Genomic DNA, 26928 nt, shown 5'->3' with positions numbered 1-26928 from the left:
GTCTTTACAGATGTAATCAAAGGGAGGATAGGTTAAGGTCCTGAGAGAGAGAGAATGTGAGTTGGAGACAGTAAATTATGGTTGGACTGGAAGGACCTGCCATGTGACCTTATGTAGCTATCTGGACTTCATCAGACAGTGTAGAGCCACAAAGAATAAATTAAATTGGCAATGGCACAGTTCTATCTCAGTTTTAGGGAAGAGTGTCAGAAAATGGCCCGTTTAATAGTGGACCTGTTTGACTTGCGGACTTTTCTCAAATTAATTCACTCTATCCTTTTAAAATTTTGTGTAGCATTTTTAAATAAATCCTTTTTAAAAAGAAAAAAAATAAAAATGATTTGTTCCCTTTCACACAAAATTATAAGGATCTAGCATACACCATTTGTCATTAGTTAACCATGAGTTATTTTGTGCTTACTAAATCAGACCCTGTTTTTAGACATAATCTGCTAATCTCGGTTAATCCTCACAACTGCCCCACAAAATACCCCTGCTATCCTCTCCATAACAGGGATAAGAAAGCATTCGGGAAGGTGAGATGACCTGCAGTCGGGCTGATGGTTGAGAAAGTAAGGCCACCTTTAATGACTGTTACGGACTTGAGAAAATGTTTCACCCGTGTCTGCCTACATTTCTCACTCTTCAGATTGGTTACTAGCAGCTGCCTCTGGGCACCGGCATAATGAACCAAGTGAAGCCTGGCTAACGATCGATCGGGCGCAGGGAGTACTCAATCAAGACATGCTAAGATAAAAGGGTTATCGGTTTTTTTCCCCAGGACCTCTGCGGAAGCCTCGCCTCTCCACTCCCGGCCGCCAGGGGACGCTGTAACGTAGCTCAGGCACCGAGCGCGGCCGCTCTAGCCTCACCCAGGGAAGTCGCGGTCCTCACCTTGTTCAGGAGCCCACGCCTCTGTGTCTGCGGCCACTTGCCCTCCGCTCTGTCTTGCGCTACCTACTGCCCTCTTGCCATCCACCATGGCCCTGCTGCACTCCGGCCGCATCCTCTCCGGGGCTGCTGGCGCCTTCCACCCGGGCCTTGCCGCCGCAGCCTTTGCCAGAGCCAGGTAAGCGAAGGGATACTGAGATGGAGCAGGACAGGCCTGCCCAAAGTCATGGGCGCCGTGGGTCATCTAGCCCTCCCCGCTTCCAAACTCAACACACACACACACACACACACACACACACACACACACATCTCCCTTTGTGCAACCTCCATGGTTTCCCTTCGCTGGAGGCTGAGAATTGTGTATCCACGCCTCACAGTGATCCTCAGAGCCCCACGTCCCTTCTCTCCATTGCACCAGGCATCGCAGGAGAGCGAGCCGGCGCAGTGCCCTGAGAAAGGAAGTGTGGCCCTCTGCGGCACCCGGACTCCCATTCAAAGGAAAGCGCGGAGGGGGGGGGGGGTCCGAGATACTCGGTCGGCTGGTGGGGGGGGGGGGTGCGGGGCTGGGTGAGCACGCTGGCTGCGGTGCCCGGGCCAGCCCCGCACCGATTGGCTGTGGCGCCGAGGCTGCCTCGCGCCGATTGGCTACAGCCCCGGGGGGCGCGCGTGCCCTTGACCGGCTGCCCTGGGGGGCGGCCGGGCGCACCGGTCTTAGCCTTGCTGGAGCCGGGGCGAGTTGGGCTGGACAGGGCGGCGGCTGGCTGCCGCCTGCGTGCCAGGGCGAAGGAAACGTCCTGGAGGAAGGTGCCCAGAGTGCCGGCTCTCGGACCTCGCTTTCCTCACTGCATCCCATGACCTTGGCATGCGGCATCCTCCAGTCGGTTTTACCACCTGTGTCCCGACTGACCCTTTTGGTCTTTGGATGGGAAAGGACTGAAGTGTAGTGCACCTCTCCCCCCCCCCCCTTTTTTTTTTAAACCCTTAGGAGGTCCGGCCGTAGGGAATCCACAGTCTTTCCATCTCTTCCATCTCGCTGTGCTCATTCATTCCGTATTTCGTAACCCCAGTTTCTCCAGGCACTATTCCAGATAGATGCTGGCGATACAGCCGTGAACAAGTTAGAGGGAAAGACATACTTCTCTCCAAAAATGACAAATATGTAGTTTTAAATTGTGATATGTAGGACAGAAGGAAATTTCAGAGCATAGAATAAAGTAGGAATTTCTAACTAGTGGAAACCTGATCCAGGCGATTAATTCACACAAGCCGATTTGGGGCTGCCACTTTTAAGTACTACGTAATGAGGAGCCCAATCTTAAAACCACCTCCAAGCGCATATTAACTACCAGAAGCCTATTATACGTTCTTTGACCTTTCTTTTGAATATATGCACAAGGTCTTTAAGTCAGCAGAACAGCCTGTCCTTTCCAAAGCCCCACACTCTTGGCAGTACAGTTTTGCCCTGGCTTTTCCACGTTCTTCTTCTCTCTCTTATTTTGGTTCCTTCTTGACTCGCTGTCAATGTGTGCTCTTTAAGCTTACCTACCTAGTGGACCATAATTAAGAGTGATTTATGAAGAAAAATTGGAGAACAAAAAGAAATGCTTAAAACTCTAATTAAGAGAAAGTCCATTTCACTATATGGTAATCTTAAAATAATTCTATTTTTATGGGTTTGGCTGGATGACCTGAGCTCTAGAACTAAAGTGCTTGGTGAAGTTCTCTTTTTGGTGTGACCTTTTAGTTATTCTTTCCCTTTTGAGAGCTGGTTTTTTTTTTTTCTCTTCTGCCTTTTCCCCATTAGAGTGCAAGTTTCATGAGCCAGGTGACCCTGCCCACACCTGTAACTTTAGCTTTTCTGGAAGATGAGGCAGGAGGATCACAATTCTAGACCAGCCTGGGCAACTTAGCATGACTCTCAAAAATTTAAAAGGGGAATGGAGGGTATATGAGAGCAGAGACCTTACCTACTTTGTTCAGTGTGGTATCACAGCACTTATATAATAGTGCCTGGCAGGTCTTTGAAAGTGAATGTTCAAACCCTATTTTTAAAACAAATATGGTATAAATGTTGAATTTTATATCAAAATCTAAACACATAGGAGGACCATAATGCTTCAAATTATGGAACAAGAAAAAGTCTTAAAATATCAGAGTATCTGATGAGGAGGAGCTGCCATTCAGATTTAAACAATGATCTAGGATTGGGTGATAGATGCTCTGTCTGGTGGTTGTAACTATTCAAACAAGGAAGTGAGATCCTTCACTCCCTCCACAGTGGAAGTGATCTTTACTTAAAGCCAAATGCTAGAAGTGGTAAACATTAAAAATTCCCACTTAAAATTTAAGTGGAAAACCCATTGAAGTTTCTTTTATTTTATTTTTAAGATTCTTTTAAAAAAACTCATTTTAATACGATAAAACCTAAAACCTTGGCAATTGATATTCTGAAGAACTCAGGATTTATCCAATGAAATACTTTTCATACTCAGATCATTTATGTGAAATGCTTTCTAAATTTAATATTTCATTTAGCCAAATTGTTTAAAATGAAAACAATGAACATAACTTTTGTGTTGACCTATGCATAGTGACATACTAATGTATTTTTATTTATAATGATTTGTATTTATTTGTGGTGCTAGGGATAGAAACCAAAGCCTTATGAATTTTAATTCTTATTATTTAATGTTTTTGTGAAATGACTGAAGGACCCCTTTGAAAGGCAGTGTGCAATAGTGGTACAAGAACTAGTAGTTAAAAGATCACAATTGTTGTATGATTTGTGCCTTTTTTAGCTCTGTGATCATGGGCAAGTTAACTTCTCGTTTTAAAATAAGAAGAATGTGAGGAAATGCATTTTTAAAACTAGAGTACCAGATAGGCTAATATCTCCAAGAAATGCAAAGCATTTGAACTGGAAATGTTTATCTGAATACTTTGTACCTAATGTCTTTTGGTTGGCTAGTCAGTATTGCTCAAATATTGTTTGGACTGGTCAAACATTGTTTGAGGCTTTGTGCTTACGTCCAAAGGGCCTTGATAGGAATCACTTTGTAAGCCATAGGTTATCAGCATCAATTTTATCTCCAGAGCACACTGTTTCATCTAGTGCAATTTCTTAAACATCTGCATAGTCTTTAGCATTTTAAGGAGTGGCATAATGAAGGACATAGAGGACCTGAAAAATGATTACTAAAGAAGAGCTGACCAAATTGAGTTACTGCTGCTCCTATATACAGAGCGCTTAAAATTCAATTTAAAAGTAATTCAAATTAAAAGTAATTTTGACATTACTTTTAGCATTATTCTTAAGAGACCAGAAGACTGAAGGTAGTTTCTGAGAGAATGGATTTATATGCTGAACATTTTAAAGAATTTGACAAATAAGTGCTTTTCATACTATTTAATGAGAATGGCTGCACTGGGGTTGTGGCTCTGTGGTAGGTATATGTCCATCTACAACTAAAAATATAAGAAAAAAAGAAGAAGAAGAAGGATGCCTTCTGTCCTTGTGGCTAGGGGCAGCTCTGTCATTATTGTATAAGAGCCTTGGGCAGACCACCTTTTTAAAAATGAAAGTTACTGGGCTGGGGATATAGCTCATTCCATAGAGTGCTTGCCTCACATGCACAAGGCCCTGGGTTCAATTTCCACCGCAAAAAAAAAAAAAAAAAGAAAGAAAGAAAAGAAAGTTACTTTCTAGAAGTTGCTCTTTTATAATCTAATATGCCCTTGACATTCAAAGTATTCCTTTCACTCAGCAGTTAATGACAGTGCTATAGATAGGCAGATGGCTACAGGATCTGAATTGTGGATAAGAAATAACCAAAGTTTTCTTCAGGCCCAATTTAGAAGTTGTTTCAAGGTATCTGTGTTTCTTACTATTGTTTAGGTGCTAGAAATGGCCAAGCAGCCTGAAGCAACGATTCAAAAGAAAGGGGAAGTGGGGATTTTGAATTCTGACACTTGATTATGATAATGTCTCCTGAGACTATTGGGGGGGCAGGGTAAGTAGAAGTAATTGAAAGGCAGAGAAGACCTGCATTTGATTGTGTAGTCCTATGACAGTATGTTTCTTGAATTCTCAGCTGTCCTCATGAAGCTCCAAACTAGTGGTAGGGTAGTTGCAAATGAAAGTGCTGTTGTGGGGCTGGGGATGTGGCTCAAGCGGTAGCACGCTCTCCTGGCATGCGTGCGGCCCTGGTTCGATCCCCAGCACCACATACAAAGATGTTGTGTCCGCGAAAACTAAAAAAAAAGAAAAGAAAGTGCTGTTGTGATCTAATAACAAGATACTTGCTAACATCAAGCACTTGTTGTGTGCCGGCCTTTGTTCTGAGCTTTTTCATGCTTATATCCACCCTGCAATATAGGGGTACCATTAGGACCCATTTTATGGATAAGGAAAGATAAGACTTAGAGGAGTCATTTCACTTGCCTTCACTCATTTAGCTGGTAGGTGGCTGAGCTGCTGTTTGAATCCATGCAGTTTTCCCAAGGCAAGCTACTAAAGGAGACCATTAAAAGAAGTAAGCATCTGGGTGTGGTGGTGCACAGCTGTAATCCCTGCTCCTGGGGAGGCCAGAGCTAGAGGATTGTAAATTCAAGGCCAGTCTCAGCAAAACTGTCTCAATTTTTTTTTTAATATTTATTTTTTAGGTGTATGTGGACACAACACAGTGCCTTTATTTATTCATTTTTTTTATGTTGTGCTGAGGATGGAACCCGGGTCCCGTGCATGCTAGGCGAGCGCTATACCGCTGAGCCACAATCCCAGCCCCCTGTCTCAAAATTTTAAAAAATTAAAAAAAAAAAAAAAAACAGACCTGGAGATGTAACTGAGTGGTAGAGTGCTTGCCTAACTTGCATGAGGCCCCAGGTTCCGTCCCCATTACTACTGTTAAGTAACAGAATTAATTGTATATACCAATCGCAGCTATTGACTCTAAGGCAATTCTGAACCCAGCACAAGAGCATGAATACAGCTCTGTACTGCCACGTAATACCTGCCATCCACATGCCTCATTGGCTTGGTAGAGATTAGGTGGATGTTTACCAAGAGATCAGGAGCTGTTCAACCTGAGTGATTTGGAGCCTTGCTTCCCGAGCTTTCACTTTCAGTGCAACACCAAGCTCTTTCCCATCCTCAGATGTTATTCTTAAGCCTCTTCCTAGAATGGCCTTCTTTTATCCTTAGCATTCAGCTCATGGGTCACCTCCTCCTGAAAGCCTTCCTAACCCTATACTCTCCTCCCCTTCCTTAAGCTCTTAAGTCCTCTCCTCAGGCTCCTATAAACCATATGCAGTGCCCTAGGCCTCTCCTTGTCTCTGTGAATCCTCTTCTCCTCGCACCCCTCCTCCACCACACACATACACTTCCAACCTGCATTGTTTCTAGCTCCCTCAGCTCCCTCCTGGCCATCCCATTGGACTGCCCTGGTGGTAAGGGATGATGATTTTACATTCCCAGCTCTTAGCACATGTTAATGCACACAAATTTGGGGGTTTTTTATTGTTGTTGTTGTTTTGTTTTTTGCATTTTGGTTTTTTGTTTTAGGTTTTGTACCAGGGATGCTTAATCACTGAGCTACATCCCAACAGTTTTCATTTTTTATTTTAAGACAGGGTCTCCTCAGTTGCTTAGGGCCTCACTGAGTTGCTGAGGCTGGCATTGAACTTGCAATTCTCTTTCCTCAGCCACCTGAGTTGCTGGAATTATAGGTTTGCACCGGCACACACACTCACACACAAGTTAAATGATTAATCTAGGAGATCTGAAAGACTTTGTTTTTGTTTTTTGTGGTACTGATCATTGAACCCAAGGGCACTTCACTATTGAGCGACATCCCCAGCCCTCTTTATTTTTTATTTTGTTATAGGGTCTCACTGAATTACTGAGGCTGGCCTCAAGCTTACAGCCTCAGTCTCTGGAGTGAGGGATTATGGGTGTGCACTACCACACCTGGCAAGACTTCATTTTATGTAATATGAAACCATGTAAAAAGCTTCTTTCCTATTTCCTCTGAAGAAAAGGAGTAAACTAATCTTTTTAGCTTACAGCTAAAGCGCCTCAAGACCTTTTATTTATGTGGGCATAATATTAATATTTACCATATTACTTTGCTCAATATTTACCATGAGGTAAAAATCTTCATGGTAATAGTTTGATATATTATTAATGTATCTATTCTGCCAGAAGACTATTTGAAGAAAAGCCAATACTCTCTAGGGGCCCTCTGGAAAATATCAAAGATAATTTCAATGAAAGTCTGAAAATTTTGTTTGAATTTGATTTTTTAAAAAATTGTTACATGAGGGGCTGGGGTTGTGGCTCAGTAGCAGAGAGCCTGCCTCACACATATGAGGCACTGGGTTCCATCCTCAGCACCACATAAAAATAAATAAACAAAATAAAGATTTTTTTTTAATTATTACATGATATTTGGCCACTTAATTAAGATAGGATTGTGAGTTCCTGAGAAATAGTCAATCAATGGTTTTCTATTTAACTAAAATGACAATAAATTTTTAAAATTAAACATAAAACTGGGCACCTTTGGAAGCCTGAGAAGGAACATTAGCTCTTTCATGCATGAAGCTCTGGGTTCAAGCCCCAGCACCCACTGCAAAAAAAAAAAAAAAAATTTATTTATGCTAACATAAATAGCACTTTGCAGTGTTTTCATCATTGCTATTTTCAAGTGACTCAATGATAAGTACAACAAAGTTCTTGAGTTTTAATTTCTAGTCTAATAAACATCATTATACCACACATAAATAAATGCTCTTTGAGGGGCTTCAGCCACAGCTCAGTTGGCTTGCCTTTGTCACTCACCCGAGCTCCCACGATGCCAAGGGTTTTGGGCCCTGCCAGCCAAAAGCCCAGGCCAAAACCCAAAAGATTCAGGCTAGGGCTTCAGCTTCAGTTCCTTCTCAGGCTTCCAAAGGTGCCCAGGCTCCATTGTTTTGGTCTCTGCCTGCCAACCTGATGGCAGAAAGACTGCTGTAACCCAGCGGCTGCCATCTGCATGGTGCTGATGCCCTCTTGTGCTGTTTGCACAAATGAACTTAAGGCAGAAAAATAAACAAACAAAAGCTCTTTGGAGTCCTCAATAAGCTTAAAGAGTATAAAGGGATTTAAATTCAAAAAAGTTTGAGAACAACTGCTGCTTTTTTTCCTTGGAAAATAAAACACAGTTGTGTTTCTCTATCACTATTGATCCTAGTACAGTATGTTCTCAACAACATATTGATTATCTTTTAACCAAAACAACTTCTATTTCACAGAGAAAACTAAGTAGGGAGGCAATGATGCCAGCCTCCCGCTAGTTTGCATTTTAAGCAGTTCATGAACACACTGAGTACAACTTTCACAGCCACACACACACCTTCTATACCCTCTGATGTAACAGAGCATATTCTTATAATAACTCACAGCTACCCTCCCAAGAGCATGTAAAAATAAGCAAAAAATATAAAAACTTTATATTATGCTTAGTACTCAATGTGCCTATATCCTGTCTTACTTAGAAATTATCTGAATATCCGTTGATTAGTTAAACCATTAATTAACTCATTCTAATATTAGTCTAAGATTTAGTTACCTAAAGAAGCCTCATGTGGCAGCTTACCCTTCTAATCCCAGCAATTTGGGAGGCTAAAGCAGGATTATAAGTTCAAGGCCAGTCTAAGCAATTAAGTAAGACCTTGTCTCCAAAAAAAAAAAAATTAAAGGACTGGGGATGATCAGACTTGGTGATGCATACCTGTAATCCCAGCGGCTTGGGAGGCTGAGGCTGAGGCAGGAAAATCTCTAGTTCAAAGCCAGTCTCAGCAACTTAGGTACTTAGCAACTCAGCAAGACCCTTTCTCTAATAAAATATATTTTAAAAGGGCTAGGGATGTGACTTGGTGGTTAAACACCCCTGGGTTCAATCCCCAATACAAAAAAAAATTACCTAAACGGTCTTAGAAATTATCTTTCAGCTGACATTTTATAAAGTATAATTACTATTCTCCAAAAAATCTATAACCCCAGTCTAATCTCGAGAAAAACATCAAATACCAATAGAGGAATATCCTACAACATACAACCTGACCAACATTCTCCAAAACCATTCAAGGGCATCGAAAACAAAGAGAGTCTGAAACTATCACAGCCAAGAGAAACCTAAGGAGACAAGATAACTAAGTGTAGTGTGGTAAACTTGAAGGAATTCTGGAACAGAAATAAGTAAAACCTAAGAAAATTTGAATAATTAGTGGACTTAATAATGTATCTTTATGGGTTTCTTAATTGTAACAAATGTCCTGTGCTAATATACAATGTTAACAATGGGGGAAACTAGGAGTGGATGAAAATTATGATTCATTTCCTATAAATATAAACTTGTTCTAACAAATCTATTAATAAGAATAGAAGTAGCTGGGCACGGTGGCACATACCTGTAATCCCAGCAACTTGGGAGGCTGAGGCAGGAGGATCACAAGTTCAAAGCCAGCCTCAGCAGATTAGCAACTCAGTGAGACTCTGTCTCTAAATAAAATATTAAAAAGCACTGGAGCTGTGGCTCAGTGGTTAAGCACCCCTGGGTTTGATCCCCAGTACCAAAAAATAAAAGAGAGAGTAGAAGTATATAATTACTATTGAAATTAGAAGTTTGAGAGATTAATTGGTGTAGTGCAAATTTATGTTTTTCATAATTTTACATTTATTTTTTTTTAAAACTGGGACAAACCCAGTAGAGCTCTAACTCTGAGCTACATCTTCAGCCATTTTTATTTTGAGACAGAATCTGACTAATTTACCTAGTCTGGCCTCAGATTTACCTGCCTCAGCTTCCTCAGTAGCTGGGATTACAGGCTTGGGCCACCGAGCCCAGCAACATTGTTTTTCTTAAATGAATTCAGAAACACTTTAGGAATTCAAGTTCACATGAGTAAATCTTTGATAATTTTAATTTAATGAAAACAACTATGACTTTTCATGTTAAGTATAGTATAGCATGCATTTTATAACTCAAATATTTTATTTGAGACATTTATCATCTAATTTATCTGTACTTTCAGAGATAGAAAGCATTTCACATTCAGGCACTCAAAGTTTTTTTGTTTTTTTTTTAATTAAAGTTCTGAATAACTTATATATGCCAAGATTATAGCTCTTTAGATACACTTTTGGTTATAGGACCACAGTAAACAAAGCAAAATATTCAGGTCTGAATTTTTTTTTTAAGCCAAAGAATTCCTAGTTGATTTAAGCTCCAAGTTTTAAAAGAAAAACGAACAAGAAGACCTAACAAAGCAGATCTCTGTCATTCTCACCCAACAGAGAATCTTTCTCTGCCGTCCTTCTACTGAAATCCTACTCATTGCTACTATAAAACAGGAACTAGCTTGTTGGCCATAACTAAACCAAAAATAAAATCAGAAGAGAGTGGGGAACAAACCAGAAAAAAAGTCATTTGAGGTTGAATTGTGGGATGGGTATAACCCAGTGGTAGAGCAGCTGCCTAGCATGTGTAATGCCCTGGGTTTAGTCTGGGGGTGGGGGTGGGGGGGGTTCTATTGCATCTTGGGCTTCACATTCACTCTGGGAGCCAAGGAAAGATGAGATCCACTTCCCCAGCAGCACAACTCACCCGGCCCAGTCAGGTGATTCCATTGGCATCCACGGATGGTCTCTAAGACTGTTATAGAATGGTTGTTTTGTTTGGCTTTGCTAAAGTAAAATCATGACATACAAATATAAAATGATGACTATGTCAGACATTTTAACCCTTTAAGTAATAATGAACAGTAGGATGTCATAACCATTTCTTCCTGCCAATTCTAAATTCCTAAGCATCTTTCAACTCTCTCCCTCTCTGCTCCTACTGTCATGATCCTGGTTCTTGTCCTCATCTCTTTGTCTTAAGCAACCAGCTTCTTTGTTGATCCTTCTGCATCCACTCTTACCACTCATGATTTAGTGCCCTGCTCCAAGTTCACTCACTTTGTCACTCCCCTCACGTAATCACTGTCACCCTCAAAAAAAATTTCATGTTTCTCCAGGTGTCACTACATCTGAGGCAGACCCCAGGGTGTTTAGCCAGCATCCCTAACCATGCTCTAACAGATTTGAGAACAGGATCAAACCCAGGCCCCTCACAGAGGCACATGAGATTCTTGAACACCCCTTGCTTCTCTTGTCCCATCTTTAGCTTAGCTTCTCACTGCCAGATGACTTGAAGTATTCTTTGGATGAGAATTCAGGTCAGGTTTAGGATGCTTTAAGAGCTTACACATGTACCCCGTTCTCCCATAGTAATCCGGATGCCCCACCTTCTGCATTTCATAGTATCTGTGTTGAAATTGTTGCTCTATAAGTTTCCACAAAGTGCTCTGAAGTCTTCTGCATTCTTGGATTATCAGTACCTGTTACTGTACCCTGTGCATAGTATGCAGACATTTGCTGAAATGGATCTTTGGCAGATCAAGGACGACTCTGCCCATGGCATCTCACTAAGTAACTGAGACAAGGTTTTTCATTTCAGCTCTTGGTGGGCCCATGTAGAAATGGGACCCCCAGATCCCATCCTGGGAGTCACTGAAGCCTACAAGAGAGACACCAACAGCAAAAAGATGAACCTGGGAGTTGGTGCCTACCGGGATGATAATGGAAAGCCTTATGTGCTCCCTAGCGTCCGGAAGGTGAGCTTGCCATCTGCCTCAGCTGGTTAAGAAGAATGAACGGAGGGGAGCACATGACAGCCACGGAAAGAGTACAGCCACAGCCCTGGGCTGTAGTTCTGGCATGAACTGTGTGCATTGCTCAGGTTTTCTGGTTTAGTACTGGCTCTAAAAATGAGAGATATTGTAGTGCATGCCTGTAATCCCAGTGACTTGGGAAGCTGAGGCAGGAGGATCACAAGTTCCAGACCAGCCTAGGCAACTTAGTTACTCAAAATTAAAAAAGGTTGGGAGAAGTAGCTAAGTGGTAAGAGTACCCCTGAGTTCAATTTCCATTACTGAAAGAAACAAAAGGCAGGGGGTGGGGGTGCTAGAATCATACTGTCTTTTCCAAGATTTTAAAACAGGCAGTGTCATATTTAAACGTGAGGGTACACAAGAAGACCAAAAATTTAAACATTGTCTCTTGGCAAGAGGAAAATAGCCCTCTGTACATGAGAGTTACTATTGTTATTTTCTGTTTCTCCCATTTTGTTTGCCTTAGAAAAACCATTGTCCACAGGTATGCGCTGTCCATCCTTCTTGCTGAACTACAGTTTTGTTTTGTTTTTTTTGTTTTTTCATTCATTCTATTAGTGACTTGGTTTCTATTTTAACTTTCATATAATTAACCACTTAGAACAGGTTTTAAAAATTAATCATGACTGAGGTTGTAGCTCAGTAGTAGAATGCTTATCGAGCATGCACAAAGCCCTGGGTTTGATCCCCAACACCACCAAAAATAATAATAATTTATTTAATTTACATTCGCTATTACAAGCTCCAGCACCACCAAGCACTGTTGTACATTGTCTTATTAACACCCACTTCAGCCACATGAGACGTAAAAACAGTTATCCCACTGGGCATGGTGGCACATGCCTATAATCCCAGTGGCTTGGGGGGATCATGAGTACAAAGCCAACCTCAGCACCTTAGTGAGAGGCCCTAAGCAACTCAGTGAGACCCTGTCTCTAAGTAAAATATTTTTTTTAAAGTGCTGGGGATGTGGCTCAGTGGTTAAGTGCCTCTGGGCTCAATCCCCCCAATACAAGAGGAAAAAAAAAAAAAAACAGTGTCCCTATGTTTAACAAATGAGGAAAATGGGACTCAGGAAGGTTAAATAACTCATATAGTTGGTAAGGGACAGCCAGGCCTCTGACTCTAAAGCATGAAAATATGTGGCTATGACTATTAATTCTTGGAAGTTCCTAGACTGGCATACACCTTGAAATGCTTCCCTTTCATGTATTTAGTTTTGTCGCCTTATGTCTACTTTAGCTATTGCACCTAAACTTTGTTTTTGTGCATTCCAGGAATGGCATTTTATGTAAATGATTATCAGGAGAGACTGTATACCTACCCACAAAAAAAATCTAGAACATAGCAAGACTTTTCTCAAAGCAAGATGACTTCCAGAATTTAACTGTAAAATATTAATTAATAATCTTAGTTTCAGGTAGGGAGAAGAAACTAAACAGATGCATTCTTCTTTTGTCTAGGCAGAGGCCCAGATTGCTGCAAAAAATTTGGACAAGGAATACCTGCCCATTGGTGGACTGGCTGAATTTTGTAAGGCATCTGCAGAACTAGCCCTGGGTGAGAACAGTGAGGTGTTGAAAAGTGGCCGGGTAAGCCAAGCAGACTCTGGCATCATACAGGGTCTGCTTTTATATGTAACAAATTTAAAGTAATTTAAACAAATTTATTAACAAATTTAAAGTAATTTAAACAATTTTAAACAAATAGGAAAAGATTTATAAGTGTGTGGTGATTGAGGTGGCTACACTTGCTAATAAAGTTAAATTGGCAGTAACTAAAAAGATTTCATATAACATCAATTCTAAAAATGTGCTAATAATCCTAAAAATGATAGATAGGTTTGGCCCTACTTTTGCTATTAGTGTCCATGTATTTTATTCATCTTACATTAACTGTGCTTTAGAACTGCCTACCTGGGACTAGTTTTAGGCCTATAATTAGTCCCCACACTCGTGTGCTAAGCTTCCAGCTTAGATGAGAGAAGCAGGTAGAAACCACCCACAGGCGGACTGTGGGAGGCAGAACCAATCTGGTTTTGTCATCATCCCTGTCCCAACCAGTTTGGGCATTGAAAGAAAGAAGACCCATCCCTTGCATATACAAATATGTAACAGATTGGGCACAATAGTGCACACCTGTAATCCCAGTGTCTGGGGAGACTAAAACAGGAGAAACTCTAGTTCAAAGCCAGCCTCAGCAACTTAGTGAGACCCTGTCTCTTAATAAAATGTTAAACAGGCTGGGGATGTGACTCAGTGGTTGAGCATCCCTGGGTTGGATCCCCAGTATCCCCCCCCCCCCAAAAAAAAAAGGTAACAGTGAGTCCTGCCATTATTTGTGATTATAATACATTAATAAAAAATACAGGAAAATATTTTAAAAGATTAAAAAATAAAAACAAAACATGTGACAAACAAAAAAGAGAAGACCATGCTCCCAACATGTGAACTTAAGTGTGTTGTGGTTTACTTCTCTTGAAGAAAATCATGTGCTTTTTAAAGACTATATTTGCGTATTTATTTTTCTGGGTAGGCCTAGAAGGAAGACAACATATATAGGTTGGGAGTGTGGTCCAGTAGTAGAGCACTTACCTGGCATGTGCAAGGCCCTAGGTTTGATTTCCAGCATCACAAAAAAAATAAATAAATAAAACATACAAACATCCTAATGTACTTACTGACTTGATTTTCAAAGAACGTTGATATTCAGAGTATCAGTTCATTTTATATAATTCTAGAGTAATTCTAACATAATGACTGTTCTTGGTCTCTTATGCTTTTTTATGTAAATAATTCCTTCTGTATATTGGAGGAATTTTTGTGTTCTAGAAGTTTTCCATGTAACATGGATAGTACTGCCAGGCCATAAGGAATTAGCTTCTCAAGAACAAAGGCTATTAAGCCAGGTGCTGTATGCACACCTGTAATCCCAGCAGCTTGGGAGGCTGAGGCAAGAGGATGGCAAGTTTAAAGCCAGCCTCAGCAAAAGCAAGGTACTAAGCAACTCAGTGAGATTCTGTCTCTAAATAAAATACAAAATAGGGCTGGGGATGTGGCTCAGTGGTCAAGTGCCCATGAGTTCAATCCCCAGTACCAAAAAAAAAAAAAGCACAAAGGGTACTGACTAGACAGAGTAGGTCCTCTCTGTGGCTGTCCACATCACTGACTACCGGCATCTCTCCAACAGTTTGTCACCGTGCAGACCATTTCTGGAACTGGCGCCTTAAGGGTCGGAGCCAATTTTATGGTGAGTCTGAAAACTCCTTTAGAAAAGAACTTTTGAGAGCAGCAGGGCTTCCTGTCATGTGTGTATTTGACTGCTGACTCAGAAGTAGGTTTCCTCTTTCCACAGAGTTGGCAGATTTCCTTTTCTCTGATTTAAAAAAGAAAGTACTTAACAGGGTACCAAGAGCATTCCTGTAATCCCAGCAGCTCAGGAGGCTGAGGCAGGAGGATTGTAAATTCAAAGCCAGCCTCAGCAACATAGAGAAACCCTAAGCAATTCAGCGAGACCCTGTCTCTAAATAAAATATTAAAAAGAGGTGGGGATATGGCTCAGTGGTTAAGTGCCTCTGGGTTGAATCCCTGGTAACAAAAAAAAAAGAAAGAAAGAAAGAAAGTACTTTGGAGAAATTACATGGAAGATATAACAATAATGAGAAATTCAGTTTATTGACCACATACTGTTACTAGGGAGCTTTTGTATTTTAACTCAGTTAATCCCTGTAAGGGAAGTTCTGTTAACCCATTTTATTTTATAAATGAAGAAAGTGAGGCCCAGATAGTCCTTGGCCACACAGCAAGAGTAACTGTCAAAGCCTGAGTCACCCACACAGTCTTGCTGCTGATTCAGTGCATTTCTCCACCATAGAGTTAAGCTGTGTTTCAGCAGAAAAAAAAAAAAAAGTGTTCTCTCAAGGAAACATACCAATGTTTTTACCTCTTTTTTTCCTTCATTTTTTCCATTCCCCTTCATCCCATCTCTTAGGAAAGATTTTTTAAGTTCAGCCGAGATGTCTTTCTACCCAAACCGTCCTGGGGAAATCATACACCCATTTTCAGGGATGCTGGCATGAAGCTACAGGGTTATCGGTACTATGACCCCAAGACTTGTGGTTTTGACTTCACAGGCGCCATAGAAGACATTTCGGTAAGTCTGGCATCAGGGTGGGAAGGGTGAAAGAACAAGGCATAAACTTCCTTGTGGACGGGGCTGGGGAGGTGGCTCAAGCGGTAGCACGCTCGCCTGGCATGCGTGCAGCCCGGATTCGAACCTCAGCACCACATACAAACAAAGATGTTGTGTCCGCCAAAAAACTAAGAAATAAATATTTAAAAAAAAAAAAAACTTCCTTGTGGACATTTGATGTCTCCCAGCTGGGTCCTAATATCTTAAAATACTGAGAGGGAGCTAATTCCTAGACCTCAGGTTTCCTTTATTACTTACGAAATAGTGACCCTGTGGAACCTAAAAAGCTGCAAAACAGAGTCACCTCTTAGTTCCCTTTCTCTTTAGAAAATGCCAGAGCAGAGTGTTATTCTCCTGCATGCCTGTGCCCACAATCCCACAGGAGTGGACCCTCGTCCTGAGCAGTGGAAGGAAATAGCATCTGTGGTAAAGGTGAGGAGGATGAACCAATGGTGACAGTTCTGTTAAGTAACTAGCCTTGATTCTTAACTTGACAAAGTCTTAACAATAAGAATTTATTAACCTTGAATCTGTACAAACTTTCTACACATGATAAGCTGCCAGGAAGGGTCTCCTCATTTGCATAATCAGTAGTTCTTTAATTGATGATACATGAGCAGTTTGAAAATAATTTTTGTTTCTCAGCCCAGATGTAGTGAATTCTGATAAAACCTGTCATTGGCCCATTTGCACAACAGACTGCTGGCCCAGGGTGTCTTCTGGTGGTGCCTGTGGCTGCCCTGGGCAGTGATTACTGGCACAGCCCTTATACTTTTTTTTTTTTTTTTTTCCCTTCTCCACCCTGAGTGCCATACTTACCACTTTTCCACTTTTCCTTGACTTTGTCATTATCACTCCCAGAGTGTAGCTGGCTATCAGAGAAGGCATCAGAATTCCTACAGAGGAAGGATTATTGTTATTCCTATTATCTTGTGTCCCCATTTTCGCTAACTTTTGTCAAATCTAAGCTGCAGAAGCCTGGCATAGTGGTGTATGCCTGGAATCCCAGTGACTCAGGAGGCTGAGGCAAGAGATCACAAGTTCAAAGCCAGCCTCAGCAATTTAACAAGACCCTATCTCAAGATAAAAAATTAAAAAGTCTTGGGATGTAATTCAGGGACAGAGCAACCCTGGGCTCAATCTGAGTACCACACATACACATAAACCTAAGCTACAAACAGAATGAGACAAACAGCAATCAAAGCCATTTCAGAATGAGATGGTTCTAATGAGGCTACCAGAATTAAGTTAATCACAGAAAAGTTTGGTCCTGTGCTACTAGACCAAAAATAATTACCCAGACTCCTCCGTGGGCCTTAGAAGAGTCTTCTGTTTGACTAAGCAGCATTCTGGGTACACTTAAATTAAGATTCTTTTCTTAATGTCTTTTGATTAATATGCTGATACTTAACTCTGGGAAAATTAAGACATCTTCCAAACTGCATCTGGTGAAGAAATAGGATTGGTTTTATCTGGGTGGAACAGTTGTGGTCCCAATAAACACAAGTAACTACATAGTACATCTTCAGATGGCTACCTAAAGCTTTGGTCTTCTCATTCCTTCCCAGAAAAAGAATCTCTTTGCATTCTTTGACATGGCCTACCAAGGCTTTGCCAGTGGTGATGGTGACAAGGATGCCTGGGCTGTGCGCCACTTCATCGAACAGGGCATTAATGTTTGTCTCTGCCAATCATATGCCAAGAACATGGGCTTATATGGTAAGCTAGAGGACCCAGTGTGCTATATGTTCTGATGAACTTGAGTTTGGGTTGCATATGTATATATCCATGTTGCTCCTTACCCAGGGAGGAAAGATTGGTATAGTGGATTTTACAGATTTTTTTTTATCTTCTTCAATGTCCTTGAATTCCTCCAGCTAAGAAAACTGATTCCTGTTTCTCTAAACAAAAAGTAACTAATGCAGGAGCCAAGACAATAGATAAAATGAAAAGAAATCTTGAATACTCAAACTTTCTGGTCGCCTCAATTCACCATTCTGTCTGTTAAAAACTTTAATTATAATAAAAAATTTATTTTCATGGTCCCTTCTGGTGGAAACAGATGATATTCAACAAATTTAATCATGATTTGCTTTAATATATTAGATGGGAGAACTAGAAGACAAGATCCATTTTGTCTTTTCAGGCGAGCGGGTAGGAGCCTTCACCGTAGTCTGCAAAGACGCTGATGAAGCCAAAAGGGTGGAGTCACAGCTGAAGATTGTGATTCGCCCCTTGTATTCCAACCCTCCTCTCAACGGGGCCCGGATCGCCTCTACCATCCTAACTTCCCCGGATTTGCGAAAGCAGTGGTAAATATTCCTTGCCACTCCCCAGCCACCTAGGTGTTCTGACCACCGCTCCTTCAGAGCTAGTTTAAATTGACCTCTAGTGACACACAGAACCTTACAGGTTCCACATGTGGAAGGGGATAAGAAGAAAAAGTGTGCACTTTGTCCACAGAAATAAGAAATTTCGTAATTCAGAAATAGCAGTTCCTCTTACTCTCATCTCTATTTAATAAAATCTGCCTGTCCCTAAAATCAAGTTCAAATTGAAGTAGCATATATAGGAAAACTTCCTTCAGAATATCATATTTTAGTTTTTGTTTTGCGGTGCTGGGGATCAAACCCAGGGCCTCACACATGCTAGGCAAGCATTCTACCACTGAGCCATCCCCAGCTCCCACATTTTTGGTTTTGTCCCAATAATAGCTAGCATTGCATCAATATTTTTTCATATTTTTGGTTTTGATTATCTGTCATCTAAGTCTTAGTACCTGTTCTCTAAATTAGTGTTACTTAATCTTTTGCGGGGTGGGGGGCACCAGTGATTGAACGAGCCCCATCCCAGTCCTATTTTATATTTTATTCACAGACAGGGTCTCACTGAGTTGCTTTGTGCACCTCGCCATTGCAGAGGCTGGCTTTGAACTCGAGATTCTCCTGCCTCAGCCTCCCGAGCCACTGGGATTACAGGCATGCGCTGCCGCACCCAGCTTAATATATATCTTTTTTTTTTTTTTTTTTTTTAGTTGTTGATGGACCTTTATTTATTTGTACACAGTACAGAGAGTCAAACCCAGTGCCTCACACATGCTAGGCAAGTGCTCTACCACTGAACTATATCCTTAGTCCTTTGTATTTTCCTTTTTTAATTTTGAAACAGGGTCTCACTAGGGATGGCCTGGAATTTGTGATCCTTCTCCCTCAGCCTTCTGAGTTGCTGGGATTACAGGCATGCACCACTGTGCCAAGCAGATTTTTATCTTAATATGTGCATTTCAGTACATGTTTGAGAACCTATAGTGAATAAAGCTAACAGATACTGTGCTAGTAGATAACCAAAACACAGTTTGTACCTTCAGGAAGTTTAGAATCCAGTGAAAAAGGTACACATGTAACATTGATAAGACAGAATGGAATAAATGCTGACTATAAGAGAGCTGCCGATTCAGGTGGAAGTTGAGGGTGTGGTGAGGACTGCTGTGTGAGCTGTGCCTTAAGAGTGGGTTTTTTTTTCCCCTTAAAATAAATGAAAGGACAGGGAAAATGGACAGAGAAGCCTCCCTGAGAAAAGGCACAGACAAGGGACATGCTTTGTACAGAGTGTGCATAGAAAGTTCCATGTGGTTTCTGTGGTGAAAATACTGAGAGGAAGAACATCAAAGCTGAGGGGTAGAGCCAACAAGGAGGCACCTTATTGATATTGTGAGAAGTGGGCTGCCGTTCAGTGTAGAGAGCTTGCCTAGCGTGCATGAGGCCCTGGGCTCTATCTCAACACCACAAAAAAGTAAGAGAAAACACAGATAATGTGTTTATCCTCTGGACAACAGGGAGGGTGGGGGGACTTTGCTATGGTAGTGTCCACATGGGTCATACTCTTGGTACCTTTAGGACCTGGGCCTTGAAGTGAATGGAGCTGGATGAATGGAGCAGGAAACGTAAAATCATATGCCAATTGGAAAGAGGCCAGGGGTTCCACAGGCCCAACCAGTAATCACACACTAGAATTGTGCTACCAGCTTCTTGTTTTTTAGGAGAAATTACAAATCTAAAAATTATATGTGCCAGATTTTTCTTTTGTTTTGTTTTTCCTGGTACTGGAGATTGAATCCAGGGCCACTCAACCACGGAGCCACATCCCCAGCTTGTTTTATTTTTTATTTTGAGGCAGGTTTTTGCTAAGTTAGAGAGGCTGGCCTCAAACTTGTGATCTTCCTGCCTCAGCCTCCTGAATTCCTACGATTACAATTACAAGTAGACGCCACTGCCCGGTGCAAGTACCCAATTTCGAAATGTTTCACTGGGTCAGAAAAACATACCTAGGACTCTATATTTAGCCTTTTAATTGACAGTTCGTAAACTCTGTTCTAGCCATTGGGTATTATGGTCATAGAGAGATAGTTTAGGAAAGTGAACACGTAACACCAGGAAGATAAACTTCATGCTTTTTCCATGATCCAATTAATAACCTCTGACAAGAATTTCCCACAACACCATGAGAATGAAATAGAAGGGTAAATTCTGAGAAAGAAGAAGACTGTTCAGAATCAAGTGAGTGGTGCAGGGTGCAGTGGTCCTATAATCCCAGGAAGCTGAAGCAGGAGGATCACCAAGTTGAGGCCAGCCTATGCAACTTAGCAAGACCCTGTATCAAAATAAGAAAGGACTAGTGATGTAGCTCAACCATAGAGAATCCCTGAGTTCACTCTCCACTACCACAAAAAAAAAAAAAAAAAAGAATCAAGTGGCGTGTGTGCAGAGAAGAGTGCATTATCTAGTCCCCAGAACAAATTCACCTTTCTTCTCTTTTAGCACAGCACTCTTACATTAGCATTACGTTATGTGGCCCTGTTCCATAGCTGATTTTTTACGGATTTGGCTCCTATCATCCTCTTTTAGCTTTTACAAGCAAGGACCATTTCTCAGTCCTCAGCATCTAGCACATGGCTTGGCTTATTGTAGGTTCCCAGTGCATTGTCTTCATTGTGAAGCAGAAATGTTTATTCTAACCATGTAAAGAATATTGTCATTGGGGGCTGGAGTTGTAGCTCAGTGTAAAGTGCCTTCCTAGCACATATGAGGTACTAGGTTTGATCCTTAGAGTCACATAAAACTAAACAAATACAATGAAGGCATGCCATGCATCTACAACTACCAAAAAAAACAAAAAAACTGGAAACTTCTGGTTAAACAGAAATTTTTAAAAAGAGGGAGAATAATGTCATATTTTGTTTAACCCATAGCTTTTGCCTCAGTCTTCCTAAGTTTTTGAGTGATACCTTTGCTTTCCTTAATATTCAAGTGTGTTAACTATTTCAGTTGTGTGATCAAAGAAGTACTATAATTTAAAACAGTGCTATAGCTGGACGTGATGGCACACGCCTGTATTCCCAGCTACTCAGGAGCTAAAGCAGGAGGATCATAAGTTCAAGACCAGTGAGAGCAATTTAATGAGACCCAGTATTAAAATAAAATTTTAAAAAGGGAGATGTATGTCAATGACAAAATACTTGCTGAACATATGCAAGACCCTGGGTTCAACTCCCAGTACCAAAAATTAGAAAAAACAGTACTACAAAATAATTTACTTGCCTGGCCAATGACAACATGTCTTCATCAGGGACTAAGAAATGAGGCAAACAGGAGAGGAACTAGGGAGGTAAAAACATTGTTGGTATTTGGCAGAATGAGCTACCTCTTGGGGTCTCCTTGCAGGTTGCAGGAAGTGAAAGGCATGGCCGACCGCATCATTAGTATGCGGACCCAGCTGGTCTCTAATCTCAAGAAGGAGGGCTCCTCCCACAACTGGCAGCACATCACCGACCAGATCGGCATGTTTTGTTTCACAGGCCTAAAGCCTGAACAGGTGAGTGGACTCTAATTTCCCCACAGTTGACTAACGGATAGGTCCTTGTAAACCAGAATAATTCTGTGTAAGTTGCCTGCATGTTCAGGGTTACCCTGAAAATGCCTATTTTGGAGCCCTTTTAGGTGAAGTTAATATGTAGCTTTCATGTGTTGTTTTGGGCTTTGTTATTTTTGTTTCAATATTGGTGATTGAACCCAGAGCCTGGCACATGGTATGTAAGCACTCTACCACTGAGCTACAGCCTCAACAGGTTTTTGTTTGTTTGTATGTTTGTTTTAATATATATACTGGGATTTGGACCCAGGGATGCTGGACCACCACTGAGCTATATTCACAGTCCTTTTTATTTTTAATTTTGAGATAGCCTCACAAGGTTGCTGTGGCTGACCTCAAACCTGTGATCCTTCTGCCTTGGCTTCCCAAGTCATATAGGCATGCACCACCACACTTGACCTTTTTTTTTTTTTTTTTTTTGAGACAGGGTCTCACTTAAATTGCCCAGACTGGCCTTAAACTTGGTATCCTGCTTCAGCCCCCTTGGTAGCTGGGTTCACAGGCAAGAGCCGATGATGTTGATGTTTTGAGATGGAGTCTCTCACTGTGTTGCCCAGGCTGGTCTAGAATTGGGCTCAAGTGATTCTTCCATCTTAGCTTCCTGAGTAACTGGGACTACAGGCATGTACCACATGCCTGGCCTGTTTTATTGCTGTTGATTGCTTACTTATCTGTATCCCCCGATAAGGCTACTTACTTCTGAGGCCCACATTACCCACTAGCTTGAGAGTTTTGAGGTTCTGGTGATGGAGTACAGGGCCTCTGCTTGCTAGGAAGCACTCTTCCACTAAGTTGCACCCCTAGCCCAGAATGTTTTGATTGCTTGTGGCCACTGCTGGTTCTTCAAGGAAAGGTAAGAGAAATGGCTGTTCTATGGCTGAATTCTGGTTCTGTGGTGTGATTAAGATTTTTTTCCCACCTATTCCATCTCAGAATTCATCATATCTTCTTATGATTTTACTCTAATTTGGCTCACTGAATCTGGGAATGGGGCATAAGTGAGTGAGAAAAGAGAGCTGTTATTTTTTCCATTTAACTAGTTGGCTATTGGGATGTGCCAGAGCTGGGAAACTGCCCTGACCGGTATCCAAAATGTTTTCTCTCCACAGGTAGAGCGGCTGACCAAGGAGTTCTCTATCTACATGACAAAGGATGGCCGCATCTCTGTGGCAGGGGTCACCTCCAACAACGTGGCCTACCTTGCACATGCCATCCACCAGGTCACCAAGTAATTTCCTGGTGCGAGAACAGAGACAACCTTTCTGTCGTCAACCCCTGCCGTTGTGTGATTCACATGCAGGATAAGGGAGGGTGGATGGTGGAGAGGGTCATTTCTTTCAACCACAGTGCATAACACTTAGTGATTGGATGTGTTTCTCAGAAAAGAACATGTAGTGAGATAGGATAGAGGCATCCATGGCTGGTGTCTGGAACTCTGTGGCTTTAAACCAAACTCCCCCATCATCCTTTTATCTCCGACTTTTTTGAAAGAGTTTACATGTATAAGAAAGTCACAGCACCAAAAACCTGTCATGATGTTGCAATATTTCAGAAGCTTTAATGAAGCACTGTGTGGTGGAAAGGGTTCCTCTGCAGATCCAGCTTGAGACATAGCTCATGCTATAGGCTGAGTTGTGTCATTAACAGTCCACTTCACATTTGTCCCCCCATGGTGGAGCATCCTATCAACAGACCATATTGCACAAATTGTGCTTTACAAAAACCAATGAGTCTGTTGCCACTGCAGCAAGGAAAATAATAGATGTTGTTTCCTGTATTATTTAAGAAAATAAGGAAAATGTCTGTCTCTTCTTACCATTACTGTTCTTTTCTTTAACACAAAGACCTATAACTACCCTAAATTTCCATCCCATTCTGTTGCTTGATTAACCATGAACCCCATCGTATCAGGATCTATTTAAGATTGGAGAACATAATTTTCTGCTCATGCCATTCCCTCTCTTTCTTGGCAAAGAATAGTCGAGGGTAGGTGACTGCACTTTATGCCGGCATCCTCATCATTGACTGTGTAATTGTCTCCTCCTGGGATGCTGCCTCTGCCCGCTGGACCTCTACTTTCATTCCTTGTGGTTGTGCAGCCACTAACCTCACATCATGAGTCAGTCAACACAGGTTAGGATCAGAAAGGAGATAGTCTGGGGTTTGTGTGCTGCCAGCCAGGCTTAGGCTTCACCCTTGGAAGGGTGAATAATAACCACCATCTGCTCTAATCATGTAGACTTACTGCAGCTTGGTTTCTCTGTTACAATAAAATTACTGTAGATCCAACCACCGTCTACCTTTTTCTTTAATGGGAGGAAGGGGTAGATGTCAGTGTATATTCTAGAAGTTTAGTCACATCCAGCTGACTGTAAGCCAGAGATGTGTTAGTGGTCCCAAATGATGACTCAAAGTACATCCTTTTCTTCATGCCATTGAGGTAAGCCAGCCCAAAGATGTCGAGAATGTAGGTGTAATTCCTTGGACCTCGTAAGACATGTGGAGCCACACAGTGGATCCTATAGAGACAGGCAAGGGATGGAGGGGAGATGGTAGCTTCAGATGTCTTGGGGGCCAAGGAGATAATAAATAAAAATCAGAAGCTGGGTGGAAGATGATGGTTGGTAATCAGCCCTCAGAGGGAGGTGACAGCCGTGAAAATGAAAGCGCTCGGTTGAAGGTCTATTGGTGCTTGAAAATTGGCAATGAATAAAAAAGGCAAATAATTCAGTATTTTAAAAGTGATTTGTAAGCAAATGCAAACAGTAGATTGCCAATCTGCAAGCTCTGGTGTCGGCACCTGCTTGGCATCAGTCCTGCCTATAGCTATTGTGTCCACTTGTGCTTAGTGCCAGAGGCCATTCAGGATGGGTCAGAGAAGCAATGGAGCAGGGTTCAGTCAGGCCCAGAGGCCACCTGTCAAGTTCTGACAGTTGCTGGGTAGGGAACGCAGGCTCAGCATGTGTTTTTCCCTTGCTTCACATTCCTGAGGGACAGTGCAACAGGCAGAGTCACTCCTGGCCCTTTGCTCTTCTGGGTTCCTATTACTGATAAGTGCATTTGATAGGTGCACGGGGTGGTGAAGGCAGCAGTGAACAGATGACTCACTTGATATCTTTTCAAAAGTATCTTAAAAGAGAAAATTAAATAAACGTATTAGCCACTCTGGAAGAGGAATACCTGCCTAGATTAGGAGAAAGTGCTTTAAATTCTCCCTGTCTGGAGCAAGAATGGGTGCCAAGACCTCAACTAACTGGAAAAGAACTTCACAACCCTACTAATCGTGTTTTAAATATAAGGGTCGTCAGCTCACTCTGCACTGAGCCCCATTCCTCATATGGTGTATGAACCCTGATGATTTTCTCAAAAAGTTCAGGCCATTTACCTACAATCCTTTTCTAGTTTCCTAGTCCAGGTCTAAAGTGTCTAATGTTCTCCAACCTAATGGAGTCCGGTAGTTTGCCTGCTCAGAAAGAATAGCCATGCCTTTTATCATAATTTAAGGTAGACTAGTTCCCAAATTGAGATGGTTCATTAAAAATATTTGTTGTGGGGCTGGGGTTGTGGCTCAGTGGCAGAGCGCTTGCCTCGCACATGTGAGGCACTGGGTTCAATCCTCAGCACCACATAAAAATGAATAAACAAAATAAAGATACTGTGTCTGTCTATAACTAAAAAATATTTTAAAAAAATATTTGTTGTAGCCAGGTGCACACCTAAACTACCAGCAGCTAGCTGGGGAGACTGGGCAGGAGGATTGCAAGTTCCAGGCCAGCCTCAGCAACTTAGACCCTGAATCAGAATACAAAGAGCTAGGGATTTAGTTCAGTGACAAAGAGCCTCTGGGTTCAATTTTTTTCCCCAGTCTACAAGGTGATAACCAATTTTACTTATAAATTTTGATGCAAACATTCTAAGTAAAATATCAATTCCATGAATATATAAAAAGAATAACAAAAATAGGTTTATTATATCATCAATATAATTCAATACATTACAAATAGGCACTCCTTTGAAATTGTTCTTTTTCTCCCCTTTTGCATTTCCAGATGGGTTCAGTCATACACACACACACACACATACACACTATATATATATATATATATATATATATATATATATATATATATATATATATACACACACATATACATAAAATTTGCAGCGGTGCTGGGGAATAAACCCAGGGCCTTGTACATGCTGGCCAAGTACTTAACCACTGAGCTATACCTCCAACCCTTATTTATTTATTTTTTTAATCTTTCTAGAGCTGGAGATGTAGCTCAGGGGTAGAGTACTTGCCTGGCACACCCTAGACCTTGAACTGGATATCCAGCATTGGAAAAAAAAAAAAATTAAAACTTCCCAAGTGATTACATATAGCTGATCAATGGACCAACCATTAAGAACTATTAAACTAAACCGTTACATCTCAATAACCAAGTTCAGCCCATTCAACCAGCTTGAGAATTTTGTTTTAAAACTTTTCTTCAGGGCTATGTGCCGCAGTCTGGCTGGGCACAAATCACGAGCCACTGAAGCAGGAACAAACTTTATTTTTGAACTTCAGGAAAACACTTCACACAGCTCCCGGGGAATCCTCCCGAACGCCACGAGGCTTGTCCAGGAACCCCCAGCCGGAAATATCTCTCCCGGAAATCCCTCCTCCTGCACTTCCCCAACCAATGGGAACTCTCGGGGAATCCCCGGAAATCCCCACGAGAACTCCAAAATAGTGCGAGAACTCAAAAGTTGCAGCAGAGGCGGACAGTAATGCCTCGCCTGTCAATCAATACTGTTGGCAAAATGCCAGGGGCCAAACAGACTCGGCCGTGGCTCTCAGCAGCTATGGATATTTGTTTTTGTTTTTTTTTCTATAGAAATTATTGATTTATCCAGGAGCAGTGGCACATGCCTATAATTCCAGTGACTTGGGAAGTTGAGGCAGGAGGATCATAGATTCAAGGCCAGCCTCAACAACTTAACAAGGCCCCAAGCAATTTCATGAGACCCTGTTTCAACAAAAAAGAGCTGAGGATGTAGCTCAGTGGTAAAGCACCCCTGGCTTCAGTCCGTAGTATGAAAAAAAATGATTTGTTTATAGCTAGTAGTAATAGAAAGGCCAATATTTCTTGTTCAAAATGATACAAAAATGTTGAGAATACT

General features: G+C 41.5%; 1 protein-coding gene across 1 annotated transcript; it reads left to right on the top strand.

Annotated features, from left to right (window-relative positions):
- Positions 1-863: 863 nt before the first annotated feature.
- On the top strand, positions 864-24051 carry Got2 (glutamic-oxaloacetic transaminase 2). The gene is made up of 10 exons (XM_027939106.2): positions 864-1069; positions 11430-11586; positions 13107-13235; positions 14833-14892; positions 15634-15795; positions 16162-16266; positions 17403-17553; positions 17981-18146; positions 21555-21705; positions 22872-24051. Exons 1-10 carry the CDS (start codon positions 981-983, stop codon positions 22992-22994), a joined length of 1293 nt encoding a protein of 430 aa, XP_027794907.1. The 5' UTR covers positions 864-980; the 3' UTR covers positions 22995-24051.
- The last annotated feature ends 2877 nt before the right edge of the window (positions 24052-26928 follow it).

The sequence above is a fragment of the Marmota flaviventris genome, chromosome 18, assembly GCF_047511675.1.
Source record: "Marmota flaviventris isolate mMarFla1 chromosome 18, mMarFla1.hap1, whole genome shotgun sequence".
Lineage (NCBI taxonomy): Eukaryota > Metazoa > Chordata > Mammalia > Rodentia > Sciuridae > Marmota > Marmota flaviventris.
This window is presented reverse-complemented; position numbering and strand designations above follow the sequence as displayed.

Bases quoted from the DNA above. Each gene is read 5' to 3' on its own strand.
- Got2 (XM_027939106.2), top strand. From the start codon at position 981: ATGGCCCTGCTGCACTCCGGCCGCATCCTCTCCGGGGCTGCTGGCGCC. The intron at 13,236-14,832 runs GTAAGCCAAGCA...TCTCTCCAACAG, and splicing joins AGGTGTTGAAAAGTGGCCGG to TTTGTCACCGTGCAGACCAT. The intron at 17,554-17,980 runs GTAAGCTAGAGG...TTGTCTTTTCAG, and splicing joins CAAGAACATGGGCTTATATG to GCGAGCGGGTAGGAGCCTTC.